The sequence below is a fragment of the Oncorhynchus gorbuscha genome, linkage group LG06 (genome assembly GCF_021184085.1).
Source record: "Oncorhynchus gorbuscha isolate QuinsamMale2020 ecotype Even-year linkage group LG06, OgorEven_v1.0, whole genome shotgun sequence".
Lineage (NCBI taxonomy): Eukaryota > Metazoa > Chordata > Actinopteri > Salmoniformes > Salmonidae > Oncorhynchus > Oncorhynchus gorbuscha.
The window spans coordinates 24,958,778-24,978,646 of record NC_060178.1 but is presented as its reverse complement, the minus strand read 5'-3'; the positions used below and the strand labels follow the sequence as shown (position 1 = coordinate 24,978,646).

At 41.1% G+C, this 19,869-nt stretch overlaps 1 protein-coding gene across 1 annotated transcript in view; it reads right to left on the bottom strand.

The window, feature by feature from the left end:
* Nucleotides 1-19,869, bottom strand: part of LOC124037065 (ephrin type-B receptor 1-like) — a 173,257-nt gene that overhangs the window by 12,091 nt on the left and 141,297 nt on the right. The window contains exons 10-12 of the mRNA XM_046351699.1: nucleotides 12,673-12,861; nucleotides 11,391-11,638; nucleotides 9,821-10,036 (exon numbers count right to left, since the gene is read on the bottom strand). Coding sequence (XP_046207655.1) covers nucleotides 9,821-10,036; nucleotides 11,391-11,638; nucleotides 12,673-12,861 — 653 coding nt within the window. The remainder of the gene's footprint in view (nucleotides 1-9,820; nucleotides 10,037-11,390; nucleotides 11,639-12,672; nucleotides 12,862-19,869) is intronic.

Below are 19,869 nucleotides of genomic sequence, written 5' to 3'. Positions count from 1 at the left end.
CAACCTATCCTGTATCTCTGTATCCCTAGCACAAAAACAGGCAAACCTCTCTACCTCTCCTCTGCCCCCCCCCACGCCCCCCCCATTTACACACATATAACATAAGCTCATATATCTGCCACAGAAAATCATAAAATAGTAATGTGAAGCCTAACCAAATGACTTAGTTTTTCCAATCTTCAAGGATAAATTAGACTATTAATATGGCAGAGGGGTGATGAAAAATGCATTTCATGCCAGCCGGCCATTTGGTTTATGATCCCATTGGGTGAAGAGAATGGCACTTATTCTGTAAAAAAAAAATCCAGGGGTATCGCATTTCCCATCACACGTTCTTGTTTTATAGCACAGTTAAACCCAAATCAATATGGCCTTATCATTGGGCCATTTCTGCAAAGCAGGCGTTTCCCCTCTGTCTCCAGTGACTTTCATCCAATTTTAAAGCCAAGTGGTTTCACTCTGTCCAAACCATGAGTACATTTATCTATATGGCAGGAAGAAACCCAGTATCAATGGGCATTTAGAGAACAGTACAAATGATATTGATATTCTCTGGAAGAATAGTTTGTGGAGAGACACAAGTAGCTATAGTGCAAGCATTACATGTACCTCCCTAACATAAAGTACTCCCATGCTTCCTGCTTAACTCATGCTCTATGACTTATTTACGGTTAAGTGCCTTGCTCAAGGGCACAACGACAGAGTTTTCACCTAGTCGGCTCTGGGATTCAAACCAGTAATCTTTTGGTTACTGGCCCAACCACTAGGCTACCTGCCGTCTCATGTCAGACGTTGAAGTCACATACTTTACGAGGGACAAGGAGCTTAGCTTTGATAGAGTTAATTTAACTTATCATCTTTGGACTCCTGAATGGGCTGGACATAAACTATTGGATATCTCTTTGATAGCTTGCTCTGAACAGCTTTGTGCCTCTACATTCTTCTGTCTCAACTTTCTCGCACCCCATGATGTGTGATCTTTACGAAGGCCTAAAAGTCAATGAAGATACTCACACTCCAAATCTGCCCTTCAAGGGTGAATCTTCCCAAAGCAAGCCATCATATTAGGTTTGTTATAATATCTGTATTATATGTGATACAACCATTAAGCAATTAGATTGAATCTGTAGTGAGATTCATCAGCAAAATCAAACTTACTTTTCATTGAGTAACCTTACTCCCAATGGTTTGCAGACAGAAATCGAAAGACTGTGGTTGGAATAAATGGTTTGCCTCTGCAATGGCTGTTTTTTAAAAACAGGTTAAGAAATCCTTAAGAGTTTATTGACACACCCGTACGTCAATCTAAGTAACATAATTTTAAAAATCACCGGGCCTACCGAGTGGCACAGCGATCTAAGGTACTGCATCGCGGTGCTAGAGGCGTCACCATCTGGAGTCCCATAGAGCAGAGCATAATTGCCCCAGCGTCGTGCGGGTTAGGGGAGGCTTTTTTTATTTTTTATTTTTTAACCTTTACTTAACCAGGCAAGTCAGTTAAGAACACATTATTATTTTCAATGACGGCCTGGGAACAGTGGGTTAACTGCCTGTTCAGGGGCAGAACGACAGATTTGTACCATGTCAGGGGGGGGGGCTTTAGTTGGCTTATCGCACTCTAGCGGCACCTTATGGCGGGCCAGGCACCTGCAGACTGACCTTGTTGTCAGTTGAACGGTGTTTCCTCCGACACATTGATGCGTCTGGCTTCGGGTTAAGCGTGCGGGTGTTAAGAAGCACGGTTTGGCGGGTCATGTTTCAGAGGACGCATGACTCGACCTTCACCTCCCTAGTGTGTTGGGGAGTTGCAGTGATGAGACAAGATCAAAACTGGGCAGATAATAATAAAATCCCTGTAAATATCCGTCAGTTTAAGCTGCATCTCATTACATATTTTTTTGAAACTTTCAGAGCCAATCAACTAGAGAGCTTGAATAAATAGGGAAAACCAACAGAAAGAAATCAATCGTGTTGTTCAGCAGGGCAGTCTGAGGTGCACAGGGCAGAGCTCGTTAGGTGGAAAGGGCGACCCCAGCCTGTTTCCCATTTCAAACAGCAGCGGAGCAGCTCAGCTCTTGTAATGGAAACAGCTTGCCTGTTGGCCATGTGCATTTCTCATGCTGAGCTGGGATATGATGAGATACTCATGCACTGGAGCTCCAGCTGACATTTATTTTATTTTAACAGGGAGTCCCATTGAGATCAATGTGATCAAGGGCTCTTTCACAAGGGAGCCCTACACACAAGTTACATAATACAATAGAATGCAAATATACAACATTACAAACACACCAAGAAAAACAATCACATTCCTCAGCAAAGAGATCCTTAATCAACATTTTGAACGGCCTGAGAGGCACCAATACATTCAGATGTAGTGCATTGTTTCCCAACTCAAGTCCTCCAGTCCCTCCATCATCACACATTTTTATTGTAGCCCTTGACAAGCACACCTGATTAATCAACAAGCCCTCAATGAGTTGAATCAGGTGTTTTTGTCTGGGCTACAACATAAATGTGTGCTGTTGGGGTTAATTGACGACCGGAGTCCATCCCTGAGACTGGGTATGGTAACTCGTACGTCTAAAGGTTATTCATTCTTATGTTTAAGTTATTTTTTTATTCATAATTAATTTACAACACACACAACATATCACCCTAACCAAACAACAACAAACAAAACACCACATGTAAACACATGACAACATTGTTATTTCCCCTCCTTCACATTTCTAGACTTTCCTTCCTTTACTTTCTTTCCTTTATTTTCCTTCCTTTACTTTCTTTCCTTTACTTTCCTTCCTTAACTTTCCTTTACTTTCCGTCATTTACTTTCTGTCCTTTACTTTCCTTTACTTTCCTTCCTTTACTTTCTTTCCTTTACTTTCCTTCCTTTACTTTTCATTCCTTTACATTCTTTCCTTTACTTTCCTTTACTTTCCTTCATTTACTTTCCTTTACTTTCCTTCCTTTAATTCCTTATTTTACTTTTCTTTACTTTCTTTCCTTTACTTTACTTCCTTCACTTTGCTTTCCTTTACTTTCATTCCTTTACTTTCTTTACTTTACTTTCATTCCTTTACTTTCCTTTATTTTCCTTCCTTTCCTTTACTTTCCTTCCTACTTCTTCTTTACTTTACTTTCATTGCTTTACTTTCCTTTACTTTCCTTCCTTTACTTTCTATCCTTTACTTTCCTTTACTTTCTTTCCTTTACTTTCCTTTCCTTCCTTTACTTTCCTTTACTTTCCTTCCTTTACTTTTTATCCTTTTCCTTTACTTTCATTCCTTCCTTCCTTTACTTTCCTTCCTTTACTTTTCTTTCCTTTACTTTCTATCCTTTACTTTCCTTTACTTTCCTTCCTTTACTTTCTATCCTTTTCCTTTACTTTCCTTCCTTTACTTTCCTTTACTTTCCTTCCTTTACTTTCTATCCTTTTCCTTTACTTTCATTCCTTTACTTTCCTTTACTTTCCTTTCCTTTACCTTTCTTCCTTTTTTCTTTACTTTCCTTTACTTTTTTCCTTTACTTTCCTTCCTTTACTTTATTTCCTTTACTTTCCTTTACTTTCCTTCCTTTACTTTCTATCCTTTACTTTCCTTCTTTTACTTCCTTTCTTTTCTTTTCCTTTCCTTCCTTTACTTTACTTTCTTTTCTTTACTTTCCGTCCTTTACTTTCTGTCCTTTACTTTCTTTCCTTACTTTCCTTTACTTTCCTTCCTTTACTTTCTATCCTTTATTTTCCTTCCTTTACTTTCTATCCTTTACTTTCCTTTGCTTTCCTTCCTTTCCTTTTCTTTCCTTTCCTTTCCTTCCTTTGCTTCCTTTACTTTCCTTCTTTTACTTCCTTTCCTTTCCTTACCTTTACTTTCCTTCCTTTACTTTACTTTCCTTCCTTTCCTTTAACTTTCTTCCTTTTTTCTTTACTTTCCTTTACTTTCCTTCCTTTACTTTCCTGCCTTTACTTTATTTCCTTTACTTTCCTTTACTTTCCTTCCTTTACTTTCTATCCTTTACTTTCCTTTTTTTACTTCCTTCCTTTCCTTTCCTTTCCTTTACTTTCTTTTCTTTACTTTCTGTCCTTTACTTTCTTTCCTTTACTTTACTCTCATTCCTTTACTTTCCTTTATTTTCCTTCCTTTACTTTCCTTCCTTTACTTTCCATCCTTTACTTTCCTTTACTTTCCTTCCTTTCCTTTTCTTTTCTTTCCTTTCCTTTCCTTTCCTTTTTCCTTTCCTTTCCTTTCCTTTCCTTTCCTTTCCTTTCCTTTCCTTCCTTTACTTCCTTTCCTTTCCTTTCCTTCTTTTACTTCCTTTCCTTTACTTTCCTTCCTTTACTTTACGTTCTTTCCTTTACTTTCCTTTCCTTTACCTTTCTTCCTTTTTTTCTTTACTTTCCTTCCTTTCCTTTTTTTCCTTTACTTTCCTTCCTTTACTTTATTTCCGTTACTTTCCTTTACTTTCCTTCCTTTACTTTCTATCCTTTACTTTCCTTCTTTTACTTCCTTTCCTTTCCTTTACTTTCCTTCCTTTCCTTTTCTTTCCTTTCCTTTCCTTTCCTTCCTTTCCTTTCCTTTACTTTCCTTCCTTTACTTTACTTTCTTTCCTTTACTTTCCGTCCTTTACTTTCTGTCCTTTACTTTCTTTCCTTTACTTTACTCTCATTCCTTTACTTTACTCTCATTCCTTTAGTTTCCTTTATTTTCCTTCCTTTACTTTCCTTTACTTTCATTCCTTTCCTTTTCTTTCCTTTACTTACATTCCTTTCCTTTCCTTTTGTTTCCTTTCCTTCCTTTCCTTCCTTTCCTTTCCTTCCTTTACTTTACTTTCTTTCCTTTACTTTCCGTCCTTTACTTTCTGTCCTTTACTTTCTTTCCTTTACTTTACTCTCATTCCTTTACTTTACTCTCATTCCTTTAGTTTCCTTTATTTTCCTTCCTTTACTTTCCTTTACTTTCATTCCTTTCCTTTTCTTTCCTTTACTTAACTTCCTTTCCTTTCCTTTCATTTCCTTTACTTCCTTTACTTCCTTTCCTTTACTTCCTTTACTTTACTTTCTTTCCTTTCCTTTACTTTCTGTCCTTTACTTTCTTTCCTTTCCTTTCTTTCCTTTACTTTACTTTCCTTCCTTTACTTTCTTTACTTTACTTTCCTTTTACTTTCTTTCCTTTACTTTTCATTCCTTTACTTTCATTCCTTTCCTTTCCTTTACTTTACTTTCCTTCCTTTCCTTCCTTTCCTTTCCTTTTCTTTCCTTTCCTTTACTTTCATTCATTTACTTTCCTTTACTCTCCTTTCCTTTACCTTTCTTCATTTTCTTTATTTACTTTCCTTTACTTCCTTAACCTTCCTTTCCTTTTCTTTACTTTACTTTCATTACTTTACTTACTTTACTTTCCTTCCTTTACTTTCCTTCCTTTACTTTCCTTCCTTTACTTTCTTTCTTTACTTTCCTTCCTTTACTTTCCTTCCTTTACTTCCTTCCTTTACTTCCTTTACTTTCCTTTCCTTTTCTTTTCTTTCCTTCCTTTACTTTACATTCTTTCCTTTACTTTCCTTTACCTTCCTTCCTTTACTTTACTTTCTTTCCTTTACTTTCCTTCCTTTACTTTCCTTTCCTTTCCTTTCATTTCCTTCCTTTACTTTACTTTCCTTCCTTGACTTTCTTTCCTTGACTTTCTTTCCTTGACTTTCTTTCTTCCTTTCTTTCCTTTCCTTTCCTTTCCTTTCCTTTCCTTTCCTTTCATTTCCTTTCATTTCCTTCCTTTACATATCACAATTTCATCCTAACAAATAATCGAAATACAAATGTTGCATACTGTACATGGGAGGGCTGCAAAGAATTTTGAAGAACAATAAATAAACATGTAATTAATATTATTAAATGGTAAAGTTGGAGTCATGATAACATTGGCAGCAATTTGTCATGTACACAATTTGTATAAAAAGACACAGTATTATTAATTGGTATATCGATTTTGTATCAATTACCCATGGTTAATTACAAAATATAAATAAGACTTTCCCCTGTTTTCATTCACTCCAAGACAGTATCTTCAAACCTAGCTCTTTTTTAAATATTCCTTTAGCTTTACATTTGCTATATTTATTTTTCAAATTTGACAGTAACAAATGATGTTAGGTACAGTTAGGTACAGTTTCCCCAGCGAAACAAAGCTCATAGAAGAGAAAGCAGATTCAAATGGACAGGGATGGTTGTACTTCATCTCCCTCCATTTCTTGTCATTGGGAAAGCATTAGACAGATGGATATTCTATGGTGTATGGGTCAATCAGACAACCATGTCATCAGCATCTTAATGTGGAGTGGCCCTCATCTCACGCTAGTCAGCCTGCGACAAATAGAGTTGAGCAGAGACAGTGGAGCAGGGGATGGGGCAAACCAGGAGTGGCTGAAAGAGTTTTAATTAGCAATCGGCAAACAGAGCACAGACATCACCCTCCAGCCTCCCCTCAGCCTCCCTCAGTCATCCACGCAGAACCACAGGGTCAGCCCTCTGGGCCAACTATGACAGGATCAACACACACACACTCTCTGCCATAATCACCCACACAGTCCCATACCCATTAACTATACACACCGACAGACACTAACGTTTTCTAGGTAAGGAAATTCAAAACAGGGAATCTATAATATAGAGTACAACTCAATAGTGTCTCATGAAACACAAATTAAATTAAACTACTCTCTGATTAGATCTACAATACATCTTTATAGGCAAGACAGTGTAGCCTAGCAGAGATCTTAGATGACACTAGCAGGGTTGTCTATCACAACGCTCCTGCAAGCAGCAATCAATAACTTGTTATCATCTATAAATGTGTGAGAGAGGGTGTCTTTGCATAGGCAGGCATGCACCCATCTCAGACATGGGTTGTTATTTCATTCATAATGCCAGTGTCGGAGTTCTACATTTTGAGATAATTCTATGAACTTTGTTAAAGGGAAATAGAAAAATGTACTGTGTGCTTTTAGAGGGTTGAGATGTTCTGATTAGAGCTGTGGTGGAGGCAGGGAGAATTTCATTATAATGTTCTGCCTCTGCACACAGACAGAGAGATACAAATAAATAGGACTAGGTTTCTCTCTTGAATTTAAAGAGATTCTCCGGTACTTTTGTATACTTTTTAGCCAGTAGTTCTGAAAGTAGCGCTCATGAGCCAAAAGTGGACCCTGAAAATGGTGTACTACATCACATACTGTATATGTAGATATATGCACCACATCATTGCTCTCGCTCTGCTGTGTGTGCATCTTGCAAGCGGTCACTCAAATGGCAATGGGCTGAAACTCATTGGATAGAACTCAAATTGCTAGGGCGCTGGCCCAAATGGGGGACAATGGGCATAGCACAACTTCCAGAAAAAACATTGCTTTCAAACTAGGGATTTAGTGGCTAATTGAGGTAAGTCAGGAATTCTGCTCATATAATATTAATGTGTGAACTACACTGACACATCCAGCCCAAAGCTGGAGGTTTAAAAAGTACTTAGAAGTTGCAAAAGTTCCAGAGCATGTCTTTAAGTACTAAACATTGTGAGACAAAATCATCACAATTCATCAAAGTGCATTTAGCTGAATAATCATAGATGCACTGTATATATTTTGATACACTACATGACAAAGTATGTGGACACCTCCTCATTGAACATCTCATTCCAAAACCATGGGCATTAATATGGAGTCGGTCCCCCTTTTGCTGCTACAACAACCTCCACACTTCTGGGAAGGCTTTCCACTAGATGTTGGAACATTGCTGTGGGGACTTGCTTCCATTCAGCCACAAGAGCATTAGTGAGGTTGGGCTATTAGACCTGGCTCGCAGTTGGAGTTCCAATTAACTCCAAAGTTGTTCGATGGGGTTGAGGTTAGGGCTCTGTGCAGGCCAGTCAAGTTCTTCCAAACCGATCTCGACAATCCATTTCTGTATGGACCTCGCTTTGTGCACGGTGGAATTGTCATGCTGAAACAGGAAAGGGCCTTCCCCAAACTGTTGCCACAAAGTTGGAAGCATGGAATTGTCTAGAATGTCATTGTATGCTGCAGCGTTAAGATTACCCTTCAAATCAAATCAAATCAAATTGTATTTGTCACATACACATGGTTAGCAGATGTTAATGCGAGTGTAGCGAAATGCTTGTGCTTCTAGTTCCGACAATGCAGTAATAACCAACATGTAATCTAACTAACAATTCCAAAACTACTGTCTTAAACACAGTGTAAGGGGATAAATAATATGTACATAAGGATATATGAATGAGTGATGGTACAGAGCAGCATAGGCAAGATACAGTAGATGGTATCGAGTACAGTATATACATATGAGATGAGTATGTAAACAAAGTGGCATATTTAAAGTGGCTAGTGATACATGAATAATGTAGGGTAAGTAACATTATATAAGGTAGCATTGTTTAAAGTGGCTAGTGATATATTTACATAATTTCCCATCAATTCCCATTATTAAAGTGGCTGGAGTTGAGTCAGTGTCAGTGTGTTGGCAGCAGCCACTCAATGTTAGTGGTGGCTGTTTAACAGTCTGATGGCCTTGGAATAGAAGCTGTTCTTCAGTCTCTCGGTCCCAGCTTTGATGCACCTGTACTGACCTCGCCTTCTGGATGATAGCGGGGTGAACAGGCAGTGGCTCGGGTGGTTGATGTCCTTGATGATCTTTATGGCCTTCCTGTAACATCGGGTGGTGTAGGTGTCCTGGAGGGCAGGTAGTTTGCCCCCGGTGATGCGTTGTGCAGACCTCACTACCCTCTGGAGAGCCTTACGGTTGAGGGCGGAGCAGTTGCCGTACCAGGCGGTGATACAGCCCACCAGGATGCTCTCGATTGTGCATCTGTAGAAGTTTGAGTGCTTTTGGTGACAAGCCAAATTTCTTCAGCCTCCTGAGGTTGAAGAGGCGCTGCTGCACCTTCTTCACGATGCTGTCTGTGTGAGTGGACCAATTCAGTTTGTCTGTGATGTGTATGCCGAGGAACTTAAAACTTGCTACCCTCTCCACTACTGTTCCATTGATGTGGATAGGGGGGTGTTCCCTCTGCTGTTTCCTGAAGTCCACAATCATCTCCTTAGTTTTGTTGACGTTGAGTGTGAGGTTATTTTCCTGACACCACACTCCGAGGGCCCTCACCTCCTCCCTGTAGGCCGTCTCGTCGTTGTTGGTAATCAAGCCTACCACTGTTGTGTCGTCCGCAAACTTGATGATTGAGTTGGAGGCGTGCGTGGCCACGCAGTCGTGGGTGAACCGGGAGTACAGGAGAGGGCTCAGAACGCACCCTTGTGGGGCCCCAGTGTTGAGGATCAGTGGGGAGGAGATGTTGTTGCCTACCCTCACCACCTGGGGGCGGCCCGTCAGGAAGTCCAGTACCCAGTTGCACAGGGCGGGGTCGAGACCCAGGGTCTCGAGCTTGATGACGAGCTTGGAGGGTACTATGGTGTTGAATGCCGAGCTGTAGTCGATGAACAGCATTCTCACATAGGTATTCCTCTTGTCCAGATGGGTTAGGGCAGTGTGCAGTGTGGTTGAGATTGCATCAGCACTGTGTATTATCACTGGATCTAAACCATTAAAAACAGCTCCAGACTATTATTCCTACACCACCGAACTTTACAGTTGGCAGTATGATCACCACAGACACAAAGACATAACCATGGCCATGTCAACTATTGAATCACCCAACTCTCTCTTGACAAAGAGATGTCTCACTTTGTACTGGACCATAAGATTTTTTTTAAAGAATGTGTTCCAAACAAACGGGGAGGTTAAAGGCCAGCCAGAGAGGGTACTCACCAGGGAGCTGGTATAGATGGGGTCTGATGTGTCGTCCTGTAGGTAACGGGACAGGCCAAAGTCAGACACCTTACACACCAGGTTGCTGTTGACCAGGATGTTGCGGGCGGCCAGGTCTCTGTGGACGTAGTTCATCTCTGCCAGGTACTTCATGCCCGCCGCGATGCCACGCATCATCCCCACCAGCTGGATCACCGTGAACTGCCCGTCATTTTGCTGCAGGGCAGGGATTAAATAGGATGTCATGTCACATTGGAGTTAATGACATAATAAAGTGCCAGATACTTGGGATAATGATGCTCCCATTATCTCTCTAAAATGTCCTCATTGTGTTGGAAATGCAAAGGTACGCATTTTATTTTTAAATCCTCACACATTTGTTTCTGGAAAAAACTATTGGCTGGGCAGCTGGTGCAAATATTTCAAGTTATTGAGTATTGAGGAAGAGCACCATATATGCCCTTTTCCAAATGTTACCAAATTGTCATTCATTGATGTAATAAGTGTTCCACTTGACTTGGGGCCCATTTAAGGAGTATGTGTGTGTCCCCATTAAGCCCCATATTGGATTCATGTCTTTGATCATTCTCTGTCTCTGCTCCTTATCCTCAGCTTGGCTGTTTATTAGCGGCCCCCACCAAGGTGGATAACTCCCTCCCGTGAGGCACGGCAGGTCTGACCCTACGCTGTGGCTTCAGTGGGCACCTCCAACACGCCAAGCAGGGCACTCATTCAACTGTTGTCTTTCTGCGCCAGCAACAGGGGCATGGAGAAAAACAACCCAGAAATCGATGTCCACGGGAGTCAAGTGCGGTGGCTCGGAAGAGGGCCTGGTGAGGGAGAGGACATCAAAGGGGTGTTCAAAGCCCCGTTTCAAATGAGTCCAGGATCAAAGGGAGGAGGAAACAGGTTGGATGAATTAGAAAACTGGGCCACATATTGATTGTGTTCCATGTTCCTCTGTTTCCAAGGAGGAAGAAGAAACAGTAAACTGTGCCAGGCTGGCACTTTGAATTAGGGCACTGTGTATTAGCTATGCTGCCTCAAAGGGCTCTGGGTGGAACAATTTCATTTATGCTAATCTCATGAATTATATTACGAAATATTGAAGGTTATTGATAAATATAAGACATTTTTGCTCATTCATGCCAGGGTTGTTTATCAGATCTCAATTCCCTGCTATATTAAATACCTTTATCCTCCAGGGAGTTTTAGATCTCCATTTTCTTAATCCTTTTAATAACTAATCTCAATAATCATACTTCACTGTTAGTGTGAAGCTGTCAAATTAGCAATAAAAGCTTTAGCTGATTAATCAATATGATTGATATATGAAACCACACAGTGGCCCTATAGCTCAACCCAGTGTATAATCCGATGCAACAGAGGTGAAAGCTGGAGCCGGGGCTGGTGTGCTGACCAGAGGAGGTAAAAAGGAGGATGTGTCCCAAATGGGCCCCTATTCCCTATAAAGTGCACTATATGCCTTTGACCAGGCCCAAAAGTGGTGCACTATAAAGGGAATAGGGTGACATTTAGGACACAACGAGAACAACAAAGCAGCACTCACCCTCAGGAAGGAGTCCAGGGCCCCATTCTCCATAAACTCTGTGATAATCATGACTGGCCGGCTCTTGGTGACCACGCCCTCCAGTCTGATGATGTTGGGGTGGTCAAACTGGCCCATGATGCTGGCCTCAGACAAGAAGTCTCTTCTCTGCTTCTCCACGTAGCCCGCCTTCAGGGTCTTAATGGCCACGTACAGCTCCCTCTTCCCAGACGGTTTCAGGCGACCCTTATACACCTCTCCAAACTCGCCTGGAGGAAAAGACATGATAAATTACATTATTACAAAGCAAGCTATTAGTATGCAAGCTGATATCATGTATTTTCACTTCTTATCCTTAAGCAATAAAGCCAGAGGAAATGTGGTACATGGCCAATATACCACGGCTAAGGGCTGTTCTTATGTACGACCCAACACAGAGTGTTTTGTTTTGTCATACCCATGGTATACGGTCTGATATACTATGGCTGTCAGCCAATCAGCATTCAGTGCTTATACCACGGGTATGACAAAACAGTAATTTTTCCCGTTCTAAATTACAAACAGTTTATAATAGCAGTAAGGCAGCTCAGGGTTTGTGATATATGGCCAATATACCACAGCTAATGGCTGTGTCCAGGCACTCCGCGTTGTGTTGTGACCAAGAACAACCCTTAGCCATGGAATATCGGCCATATGCCACAACCCCTTGGGCCTTATAGCTTAAATATAGCACATGTACAATCAAAAGTCCCCATAAAGATAAACACTGTATATGCGACAAACACAGAGATGAAGAGAGTGTTACACTCTGGCTCCCTGTGGTACCCATTAACATAGAGCCCAGTTTCAGGGTCATAAGACAAGTTCCAACATGTCAGACACCAGTCAGTGTGACGATCGTTCTTTTGCTGAATGCACGAATATATCAAGTCAAGTTTAAAAAAAAATCCTGGCAGATAAAATCAGCATGAAATATAGATTAATGGATAGAAGTCTAGTTACATATTAGCAGTTTTCACTGAGATAGTGGTTAACATTGCCCTCTGTAAAGAGAGCAAGTCTGTTAAGTGGAAAGGGTTCTTTCTCTCTAAAAGCAAAACAAATCAGATGGAAAGAGTGGTTTTCAGAAACAGAATATCTGAGGTAAGACCAAATGTCTCCGACAGTTCCTTCATCCAACACCCAGATACAGGTAGAGGGGACGGGGAAAAGAGAATTATAGATTCACAACTTTCACTGCAGCAGAGGCAGAGAGATTCTCCCCCATGTTACTGAATGTTAGGTTTCCCTTCTTCCCAGTCACCTGCACCAATGACCTCCTCAATCTTCACACAGGATACGTCTATCTCTTTGGCAAATTCTCGGACGGCTTCGTTGGGGTCCTCGTAGGTGAAGGGATCGATGTAGATCTTCATCGCTGGCGAGCCAGAGAAGTGGGTGGGGCATGCCATGGGGGAGGGACAGCTGGACAAGTCCGGTCTCAGAGAGTGTTCTGGAACAGAGGACAGAAGGAGTAGAGGTTTGGATGAGCACGGGGAAACAAACAAATGTATCATCAGTATTGTTGCAAATTGAGGGTATAGTGCTAGAGACGTTCTAAGTTTGCCAATAAACTACCAGAATGTTGGTCACTTTAGAGGATTGTATGGCCCTTTCGGGTACTTATCACAGGTGTCTGTAATTATCTCCGGCCCTCTATGTGACCTTATCACATGTAAAATATATCAAATAATCACACAAGGTTTTTTTATTTTTTTATTGACTGACGAAGCTGTAAAACCTTATTCTAAATTAGGGCTGTCAAACGATTAAAATCATTAATTTAGTTAATGGTATTAGCTAATCTCGATTAATTGCAATTTTAGATTTTGTTCAAATTTGGATCTAAATAGAGAAGAAAATCCATTAGAAAAGCAGTGCATTGAGTTATGGGTATATCATGTTAAGATTCTAAGGGAAAGAAACACAAAATCTGTATCAGAATGTTTTCAACAGCACATCCTATTTGTCACATGCTTCCTAAACAACAGGTGTAGACTATCAGAGAAATGTTTACTTATTGGCCCTTCCCAGCAATGCAGAGAGAAAAATTTTAATAATTACAGAAAAATAAGACGAGGAATAAATACACAATGAGTAACAATAACTTGCCTATATACACAGGGTACCAGTACTGAGTCGATGTGCAGGGGTATAAAGTACTGTAATTGAGGTAGATATGTACATATTGGTAGGGGTAAAGTGACTAGGCAACAGGATAGATAAACAGTAGCAGCAGCGTATGTGAGGAGTCAAAAGAGTGCAAAAAGGGTCCATGCAGATAGTCTGGGTAGCTACTTGAACAACTACATTGAACAAAAATATAACCACAACATGTAAAGTGTTGGCCCTATTATTCACGAGCTGAAATAAAAGATCCCACAAATGTTCCATATGTGCAAAAAAAAAAAAAACATATTTCTGTCAGGTTTTGTGCACAATTTTGTTTATATGCATTTCTTCTTTGCCAAGATAATCCATCATCACTCTAAAATGTGCAGTTTTATCACACAACACGTTTGTCACACAATCGTTTGAGAACAGCCCCACGGACATCTGATGAAACTGCGGGTTTGCACAACTGGAGAATTTGTCTACAAACTGTCAGAAACCGTTTCAAGGAAGCTCATCTGCATGCTCGTCATCCTCATCAGGGTCTTGACCTGACTGCATTTCGGCGTAGTAACCGACTTCAGTGCGCAAATGCTTACCTTCAATGGCCACTGACATGCTGAAGTGTGCTCTTCATGGATGAATCCTGGTTTCAACTGTACCGGGCTGATGGCAGACAGTGTAGTGTGAGCGAGCAGTTTGCTGATGTCAAGATTGTGAAGAGTGCATCCCATGGTGGCAGTGATGTTAAGGTATCGGCAGGCATAAGCCATTGACAACGAACAGAATTCCATTTTATCTATGGCCATTTGAATGCACAGAGATACCGTGATGAGATCCTGAGGCCCATTGTTGTGCCATTCATCTGCCGCCATCCCTTCTTGTTATAGCATGAAAATGCACAGGCCCATGTCACAAGGATCTGTACACAATTCCTGGAAGTTGAAAATATCTCAGTTCTTCTATTGCCTGCATACTCACCAGACATCACCCATTTAGCATGTTTGGGATGCTATGGATCGACAGCATGTTCCAGGTCCCAGGTCCCACCAGTAAAGCTCCTCCTTATCTCAGCTCACTGGTCACCATAACAACACCCACCCGTAGCACACGCTCCAGCAGGTATATCTCACTGGTCACTCCCAAAGCCCTAGTTCTCTGCTGACAATGACTGGAACGAATTGCAAAAATGGCTGAAGTTGGAGACTTATATCTCCCTCACTAACTTTAAGCATCAGCTATCTGAGCAGCTTACCTATCGCTGCAGCTGTACATAGTCCATCTGTAAATAGCCCATCCAACTACCGACCTCATCCCTGTATTGTATTTATTTACTTTTTTGCACATCTATCACTCCAGTGTTAATTTTCTAAATTGTAACTACTTCGCTACTATGGCCTATTTATTGCCTTACCTCCTTACTCCATTTGTACACACTGTATATAGATTTTTCTATTGTGTTATTGACTGTACCTTTGTTTATCCCACGTGTAACTGTGTTGTTGTTTATGTCGCACTGCCTTGCTTTATCTTGGCCAGGTCACAGTTGTAAATGAGAACTTGTTCTCAACTGGTCTACTTGGTTAAGATAAAGGTGAAATAAAATTTTAAAAATAAAAAATATATGGTGTTCACACCAGATACTGACTGTTTTTCTGATCCACGTCCCTACCATTTAAAAAAAAAAGATATCTGTGACCATCAGATGCATATCTGTATTCCCAGTCATGTGAAATCCATAGATTGGGACCTTATTTATTTATTTCAAATTGACTGATTTCCTTATATATGACCCGATTCAGGAAACTAGGCGTATGTCGTAAGTCACAACTTCACAGGATAGCTGTTTGAATGTTTAAAAAAAATTTGGGGGAAGAAATGCCTTCCCGAACATGTGAACTTTCATGGGCCTTGATAAAAAACCTTTTAAATTATGAACCTTGTTGGTTAAGCCACAGAAAATGATTGACTGAGATAATGAGTGGGCTGGGCATGGCGAGAGAAGAGTTCGGATTGTTCTGCCATATAGAGGGCTTCTGTCTATTTGAGCTCGTCAGTCTGTGTTGGTAATCCTGTCGAACACCGCTTTAAAAAAAAAAGTATTGTGTATTGGAGCTGCATAAGTGTTGCTCTCCACTTTCTGGAGGATTAAGTTAGCTATATGTCTTAAGCTAAAGTGCACTGTTAGCTAGCCAGCTAACGTTAGCCAGCTGGTTCCCTAGCTGACATTATTATTCATTTCCCAGAGCCGTTTGCAATTCTAGTTAGAGCCTAATGTTAGCTAGCTAACATTGAACCAGGCTGTTTATCTCCCAGCACTGTTTCATTGTTGGAACTGTTCAATGTTGTTTAACTAGCTAACATTAGCTGGCTGGCTCATTAGCTAGCATTAAGTGATGTGTGTACAACATCCGTTGAATATGGCCGGTGTCAGTAAATGTCTGCAAAAAAGCGTAATTAAATTGTTGCCAGCAGAGCTGGTTAGGCTGTGTTCATGTAAACAAACAAATCATCGGCCAGAGTGTCAAGTGTGCGCTCAGAGATCAAAACAAGACGGGTGGGGCTAAAGCTTAAGAGGGTGTGAACGATGCTGAATGGGTGTAGACAAAGAAGAGCTCTTCAATAGATAACAAAGCAGTCAAAGGCCATTTTCTTAAAAGTGAGTTTACAAGTTCATCAACATTCAAAGCAGAATTACTTTCCCATTGTTCCTCAAATGCAGTGTTTGGTATACCATTTTGTAGTTCTGAGTCTCTACTTTTATCCAATATCAAGAACACAATTTCAAATGTAGCAACATAAGACCAAATCCAGGTGGTGAGTCACATATGAACTGTAACTCTTGTCTTTGAAAGGATTGCATGTTGCATTTTTGTCTAAACATTGCCCCCAATGTTATGTTTAAGTAGGCCTACTCACTCTAATCAATATTACTGAAGTTGAACACTTGCACTCGCACACACAAGTACTGTTAAAGCTTCAGATATTGTACATTTGTGTTCTCAATTTTTTTTGATTGGAGGTTTGACTACAGTGCATTCGGAAAGTATTCGGACCCCTTGACTTTTTCTACATTTTGTTACAGCCTTATTCTAAAATGGATTACATTGTGTCACGTTGTGCCACGATGCTCGTTATAGTGCATACCTCTCACCATCGTTACGCGCACCTGCGAGTCATCAGACTCACCTGGACTCCATCACTTCCATGATTATCTTCACTATATATGTCACTCCCTTTGGTTCCTTCCCCAGGCGTTATTGTTTCTGTTTCAGTTTCTTGTAAGTGTGTTGTTCGTGTTTCTTGTTTTGTATTATGTTTCTTTTATGAAATGTACTCACTCCCTGAACTTGTTTCCCGATTTCCAGCGCACATGTTAAACGTTGTTATTTTCCCTCATCAATCTACACACATTACCCCATAATGACAAAGTAAAAAAACGTTTTTAGAAATGTTACCAAATTTATAAATAAAAAAAAACTGAAATATTACATTTACATAAGTGTTCAGAGCCGTTACTCTGTACTTTGTTGAAGAACCTTTGGCATCGAATACAGCCTTGAGACTTTTTGGGTATGACACTACAAGCTTGGCACATTATATTTGGGGAGTTTCTCCCAATCTTCTCTGCCGATCCTCTCAAGCTCTGTCAGGTTGGTTGGGGGCTGTTTCTGCACAGCTATTTTCAGGTTTCTCCAGAGAAGTTATATCGGGTTCAAGTCTGGGCTCTGGCTGGGCCACTCAAGGACATTCAGAGACTTGCCCCAAATCCACTCCTGCATTGTCTTGGTTGTGTGATTAGGGTTGTTGTCCTGTTGGAAGGTGAACCTTCACCCTAGTCTGAGGTCCTGAGCAACCTGGAGTAGGTTTTCATCAAGGATCTCTCTGTACTTTGCTCTGTTCATCTATCCCTCGACCCTGACTAGTCTCCCAGTCCCTGCCACTGAAAAACACTCCCACAGCATGATGATGCCACCACCATGCTCCATCGTAGGGATGGTGCCAGGTTTCCTTCAGATGTGATGCTTGGCATTCATCAGACCAGAGAATCTTGTTTTTCATAGTCTGAGAGTCCTTTAGCTGCCTTTTGGCAAACTCCAAGCGAGCTGTCATGTGCCTTTTACTGAGTGGCTTCCGTCTGGCCACTTTACAATAAAAGCCTGACTGGTTGAGTGCTGCAGAGATGGTTGTCCTTCTGGAAGGTTCTCCCATTTCCACAGAGGAACTCTGGAGCTCTGTCAGAGTGACCATCGGGTTCTTGGTCACTTCCCTGATTAATGCTCTTCTCCCCCGATTGCTATGTTTGGCCAGGCAGCCAGTTCTAGGAAGTGTCTTGGATGCATTGCATCGCAGTGCTAGCTGTGCCACGTGAGATTCTGGGTTTGAGTCCAGGCTCCGTCGCAGCTGGTCTCCACTGGGAGACCCGTGGGGCGGTGCACAATTGGCCCAGCGTCGTCCAGGTTAGGGGAGGGTTTGGCCGGCAGGGATGTCCTTCTTCCATCGCGCACATCTGTGACGGGCCGCTGACACAGTCGCTAGGTGCACAGTGTTACCTCCGACACATTGGTGCGGCTGGCTTCTGGGTTAAGTGGGCATTGTGTCAAGAACAGTGCGGCCTGGTTGGGTTGTGTTTCGCAGAACTTATGGCTCTTGACCTTCGCCTCTCCCGAGTCCGTACGGGAATTGCAGCAATGAGACAAGACTATAACTACCAATTGGATACCACAGAATTGGGGAGAAAATGGGTTAAAACATTTGTTTAAAGAATGATGGAGGTGTTTTTCTGGACCTTCAATGCTGCAGAAATGCTTTGGTACTCTTCCCCAGATTTGTGCCGAGACACAATCCTGTCTCGGAGCTCTACGGACAATTCGTTCAACCTCATAGCTTGGTTTTTGCTTTAAAATGCAATACAAAATACAAAATATTTAAGCAAATTATCCCAACCATAGAACTACAACAGTGGAATGAATGGCTATACTGTTCTGATTAAAATCATTGTGGGAAGTTAGTTGAATCAAGAGGAATTCAGCAATGGTATTGTAAACATGACTTTGGTTTAACATTTTTTAGTGGGCATTAAGGCCACACAAAGGGGATGCAGCCAGGAAATTAAATGCATTATCAAGTGCCTGTCAAATTGTGAATGAGAGACTGATGAAGTGTGTACAGCCTGTGCAAAAAACAAAGGAGCTCATGCCTTTCATGCAACTTTTTTCAAATCACCATTAGTGCCGCATCATGAAGCATCATGAAGCCTTAGAATGTATAAAAAAATAATAAGAAAATCTTGTCTGCTAATAATACATGGATTTATTGTACTTTTAAAAATATAGTTCCAAAGGACTGCATCAGTGGCTTGTAGGCTATTAGTGGAAGCCAGGAGATGCTAAATGTGTTTATGTTAATTTACTGTCAATTACCGTGAGACCGGCAGCTATTTGCTTGACAATCACCGGCTGACAACATTTCATGACTGCCACAGTCCTAATCTCAACCCATTCAGTTTATATTCATTATACAGATAGGCACGCTTTATCTTGTCAGAGCGTGTTGTTGTTTACACTTAAATAGGTCTGTGCAGAAACACCTGTGCGTAAAAGGGTCTGTGCGGTGAAGAAATGGAGATGCAGATGAAGGATCTTAATTTGTGCCAGTTTGCTACAGCAGGAGAATAATCCGGCAGCAACAGGAAATGTGAATTATTATGTGGATTATAAATAACGGAAAAATATTGTAGGGGTTGATACATTTTACTTTACGGTTTAATTGTAAATGACTAACTTTAGAAGTCTTTTTAAACCTTAAATACACTGCAAGTTTTGTCACGGCTTCCGCCGAGGTCGGTCCCTCTCCTTGTTCAGGCCGCGTTCGGTGGGCGACGTCACCGGTCTTCTAGCCATCGCCAATCCACCTTTCATTTCCATTTGTTTTGTCTTGTTTTCCCGTACACCTGGTTTGCATTCCCTCATTACTCATCTTGCATATAACCCTCTGTTTCCCCCTCATGTCTGTGTGTGGAATTGTTATATGTAAATGTATGTGTACTCCAGGCTGGCTTGCGCGGGGTTATTGTAACCCGTGTGTGTTTCGTTTTCTGAGTACCGTGTTTTGTTCGCCTCAATAAAGTGCTCCGTTTGCTACCCATTTCTGCTCTCCTGTGCCTGACTTCACTGCAGCCAGTTACGCACTCCTTTACAAGTTTGCATTTCCTGCTGTTCAGGACCATTCTCATCAACAAAAGAGTGATCAAATTAAGATCCTACTTGTTTCATTTGTGCCAACATTTCACCCTCACAACAAAAACAAGGTCAACTTAAACTGGAAAATTTAGATTTATCAGCATTTT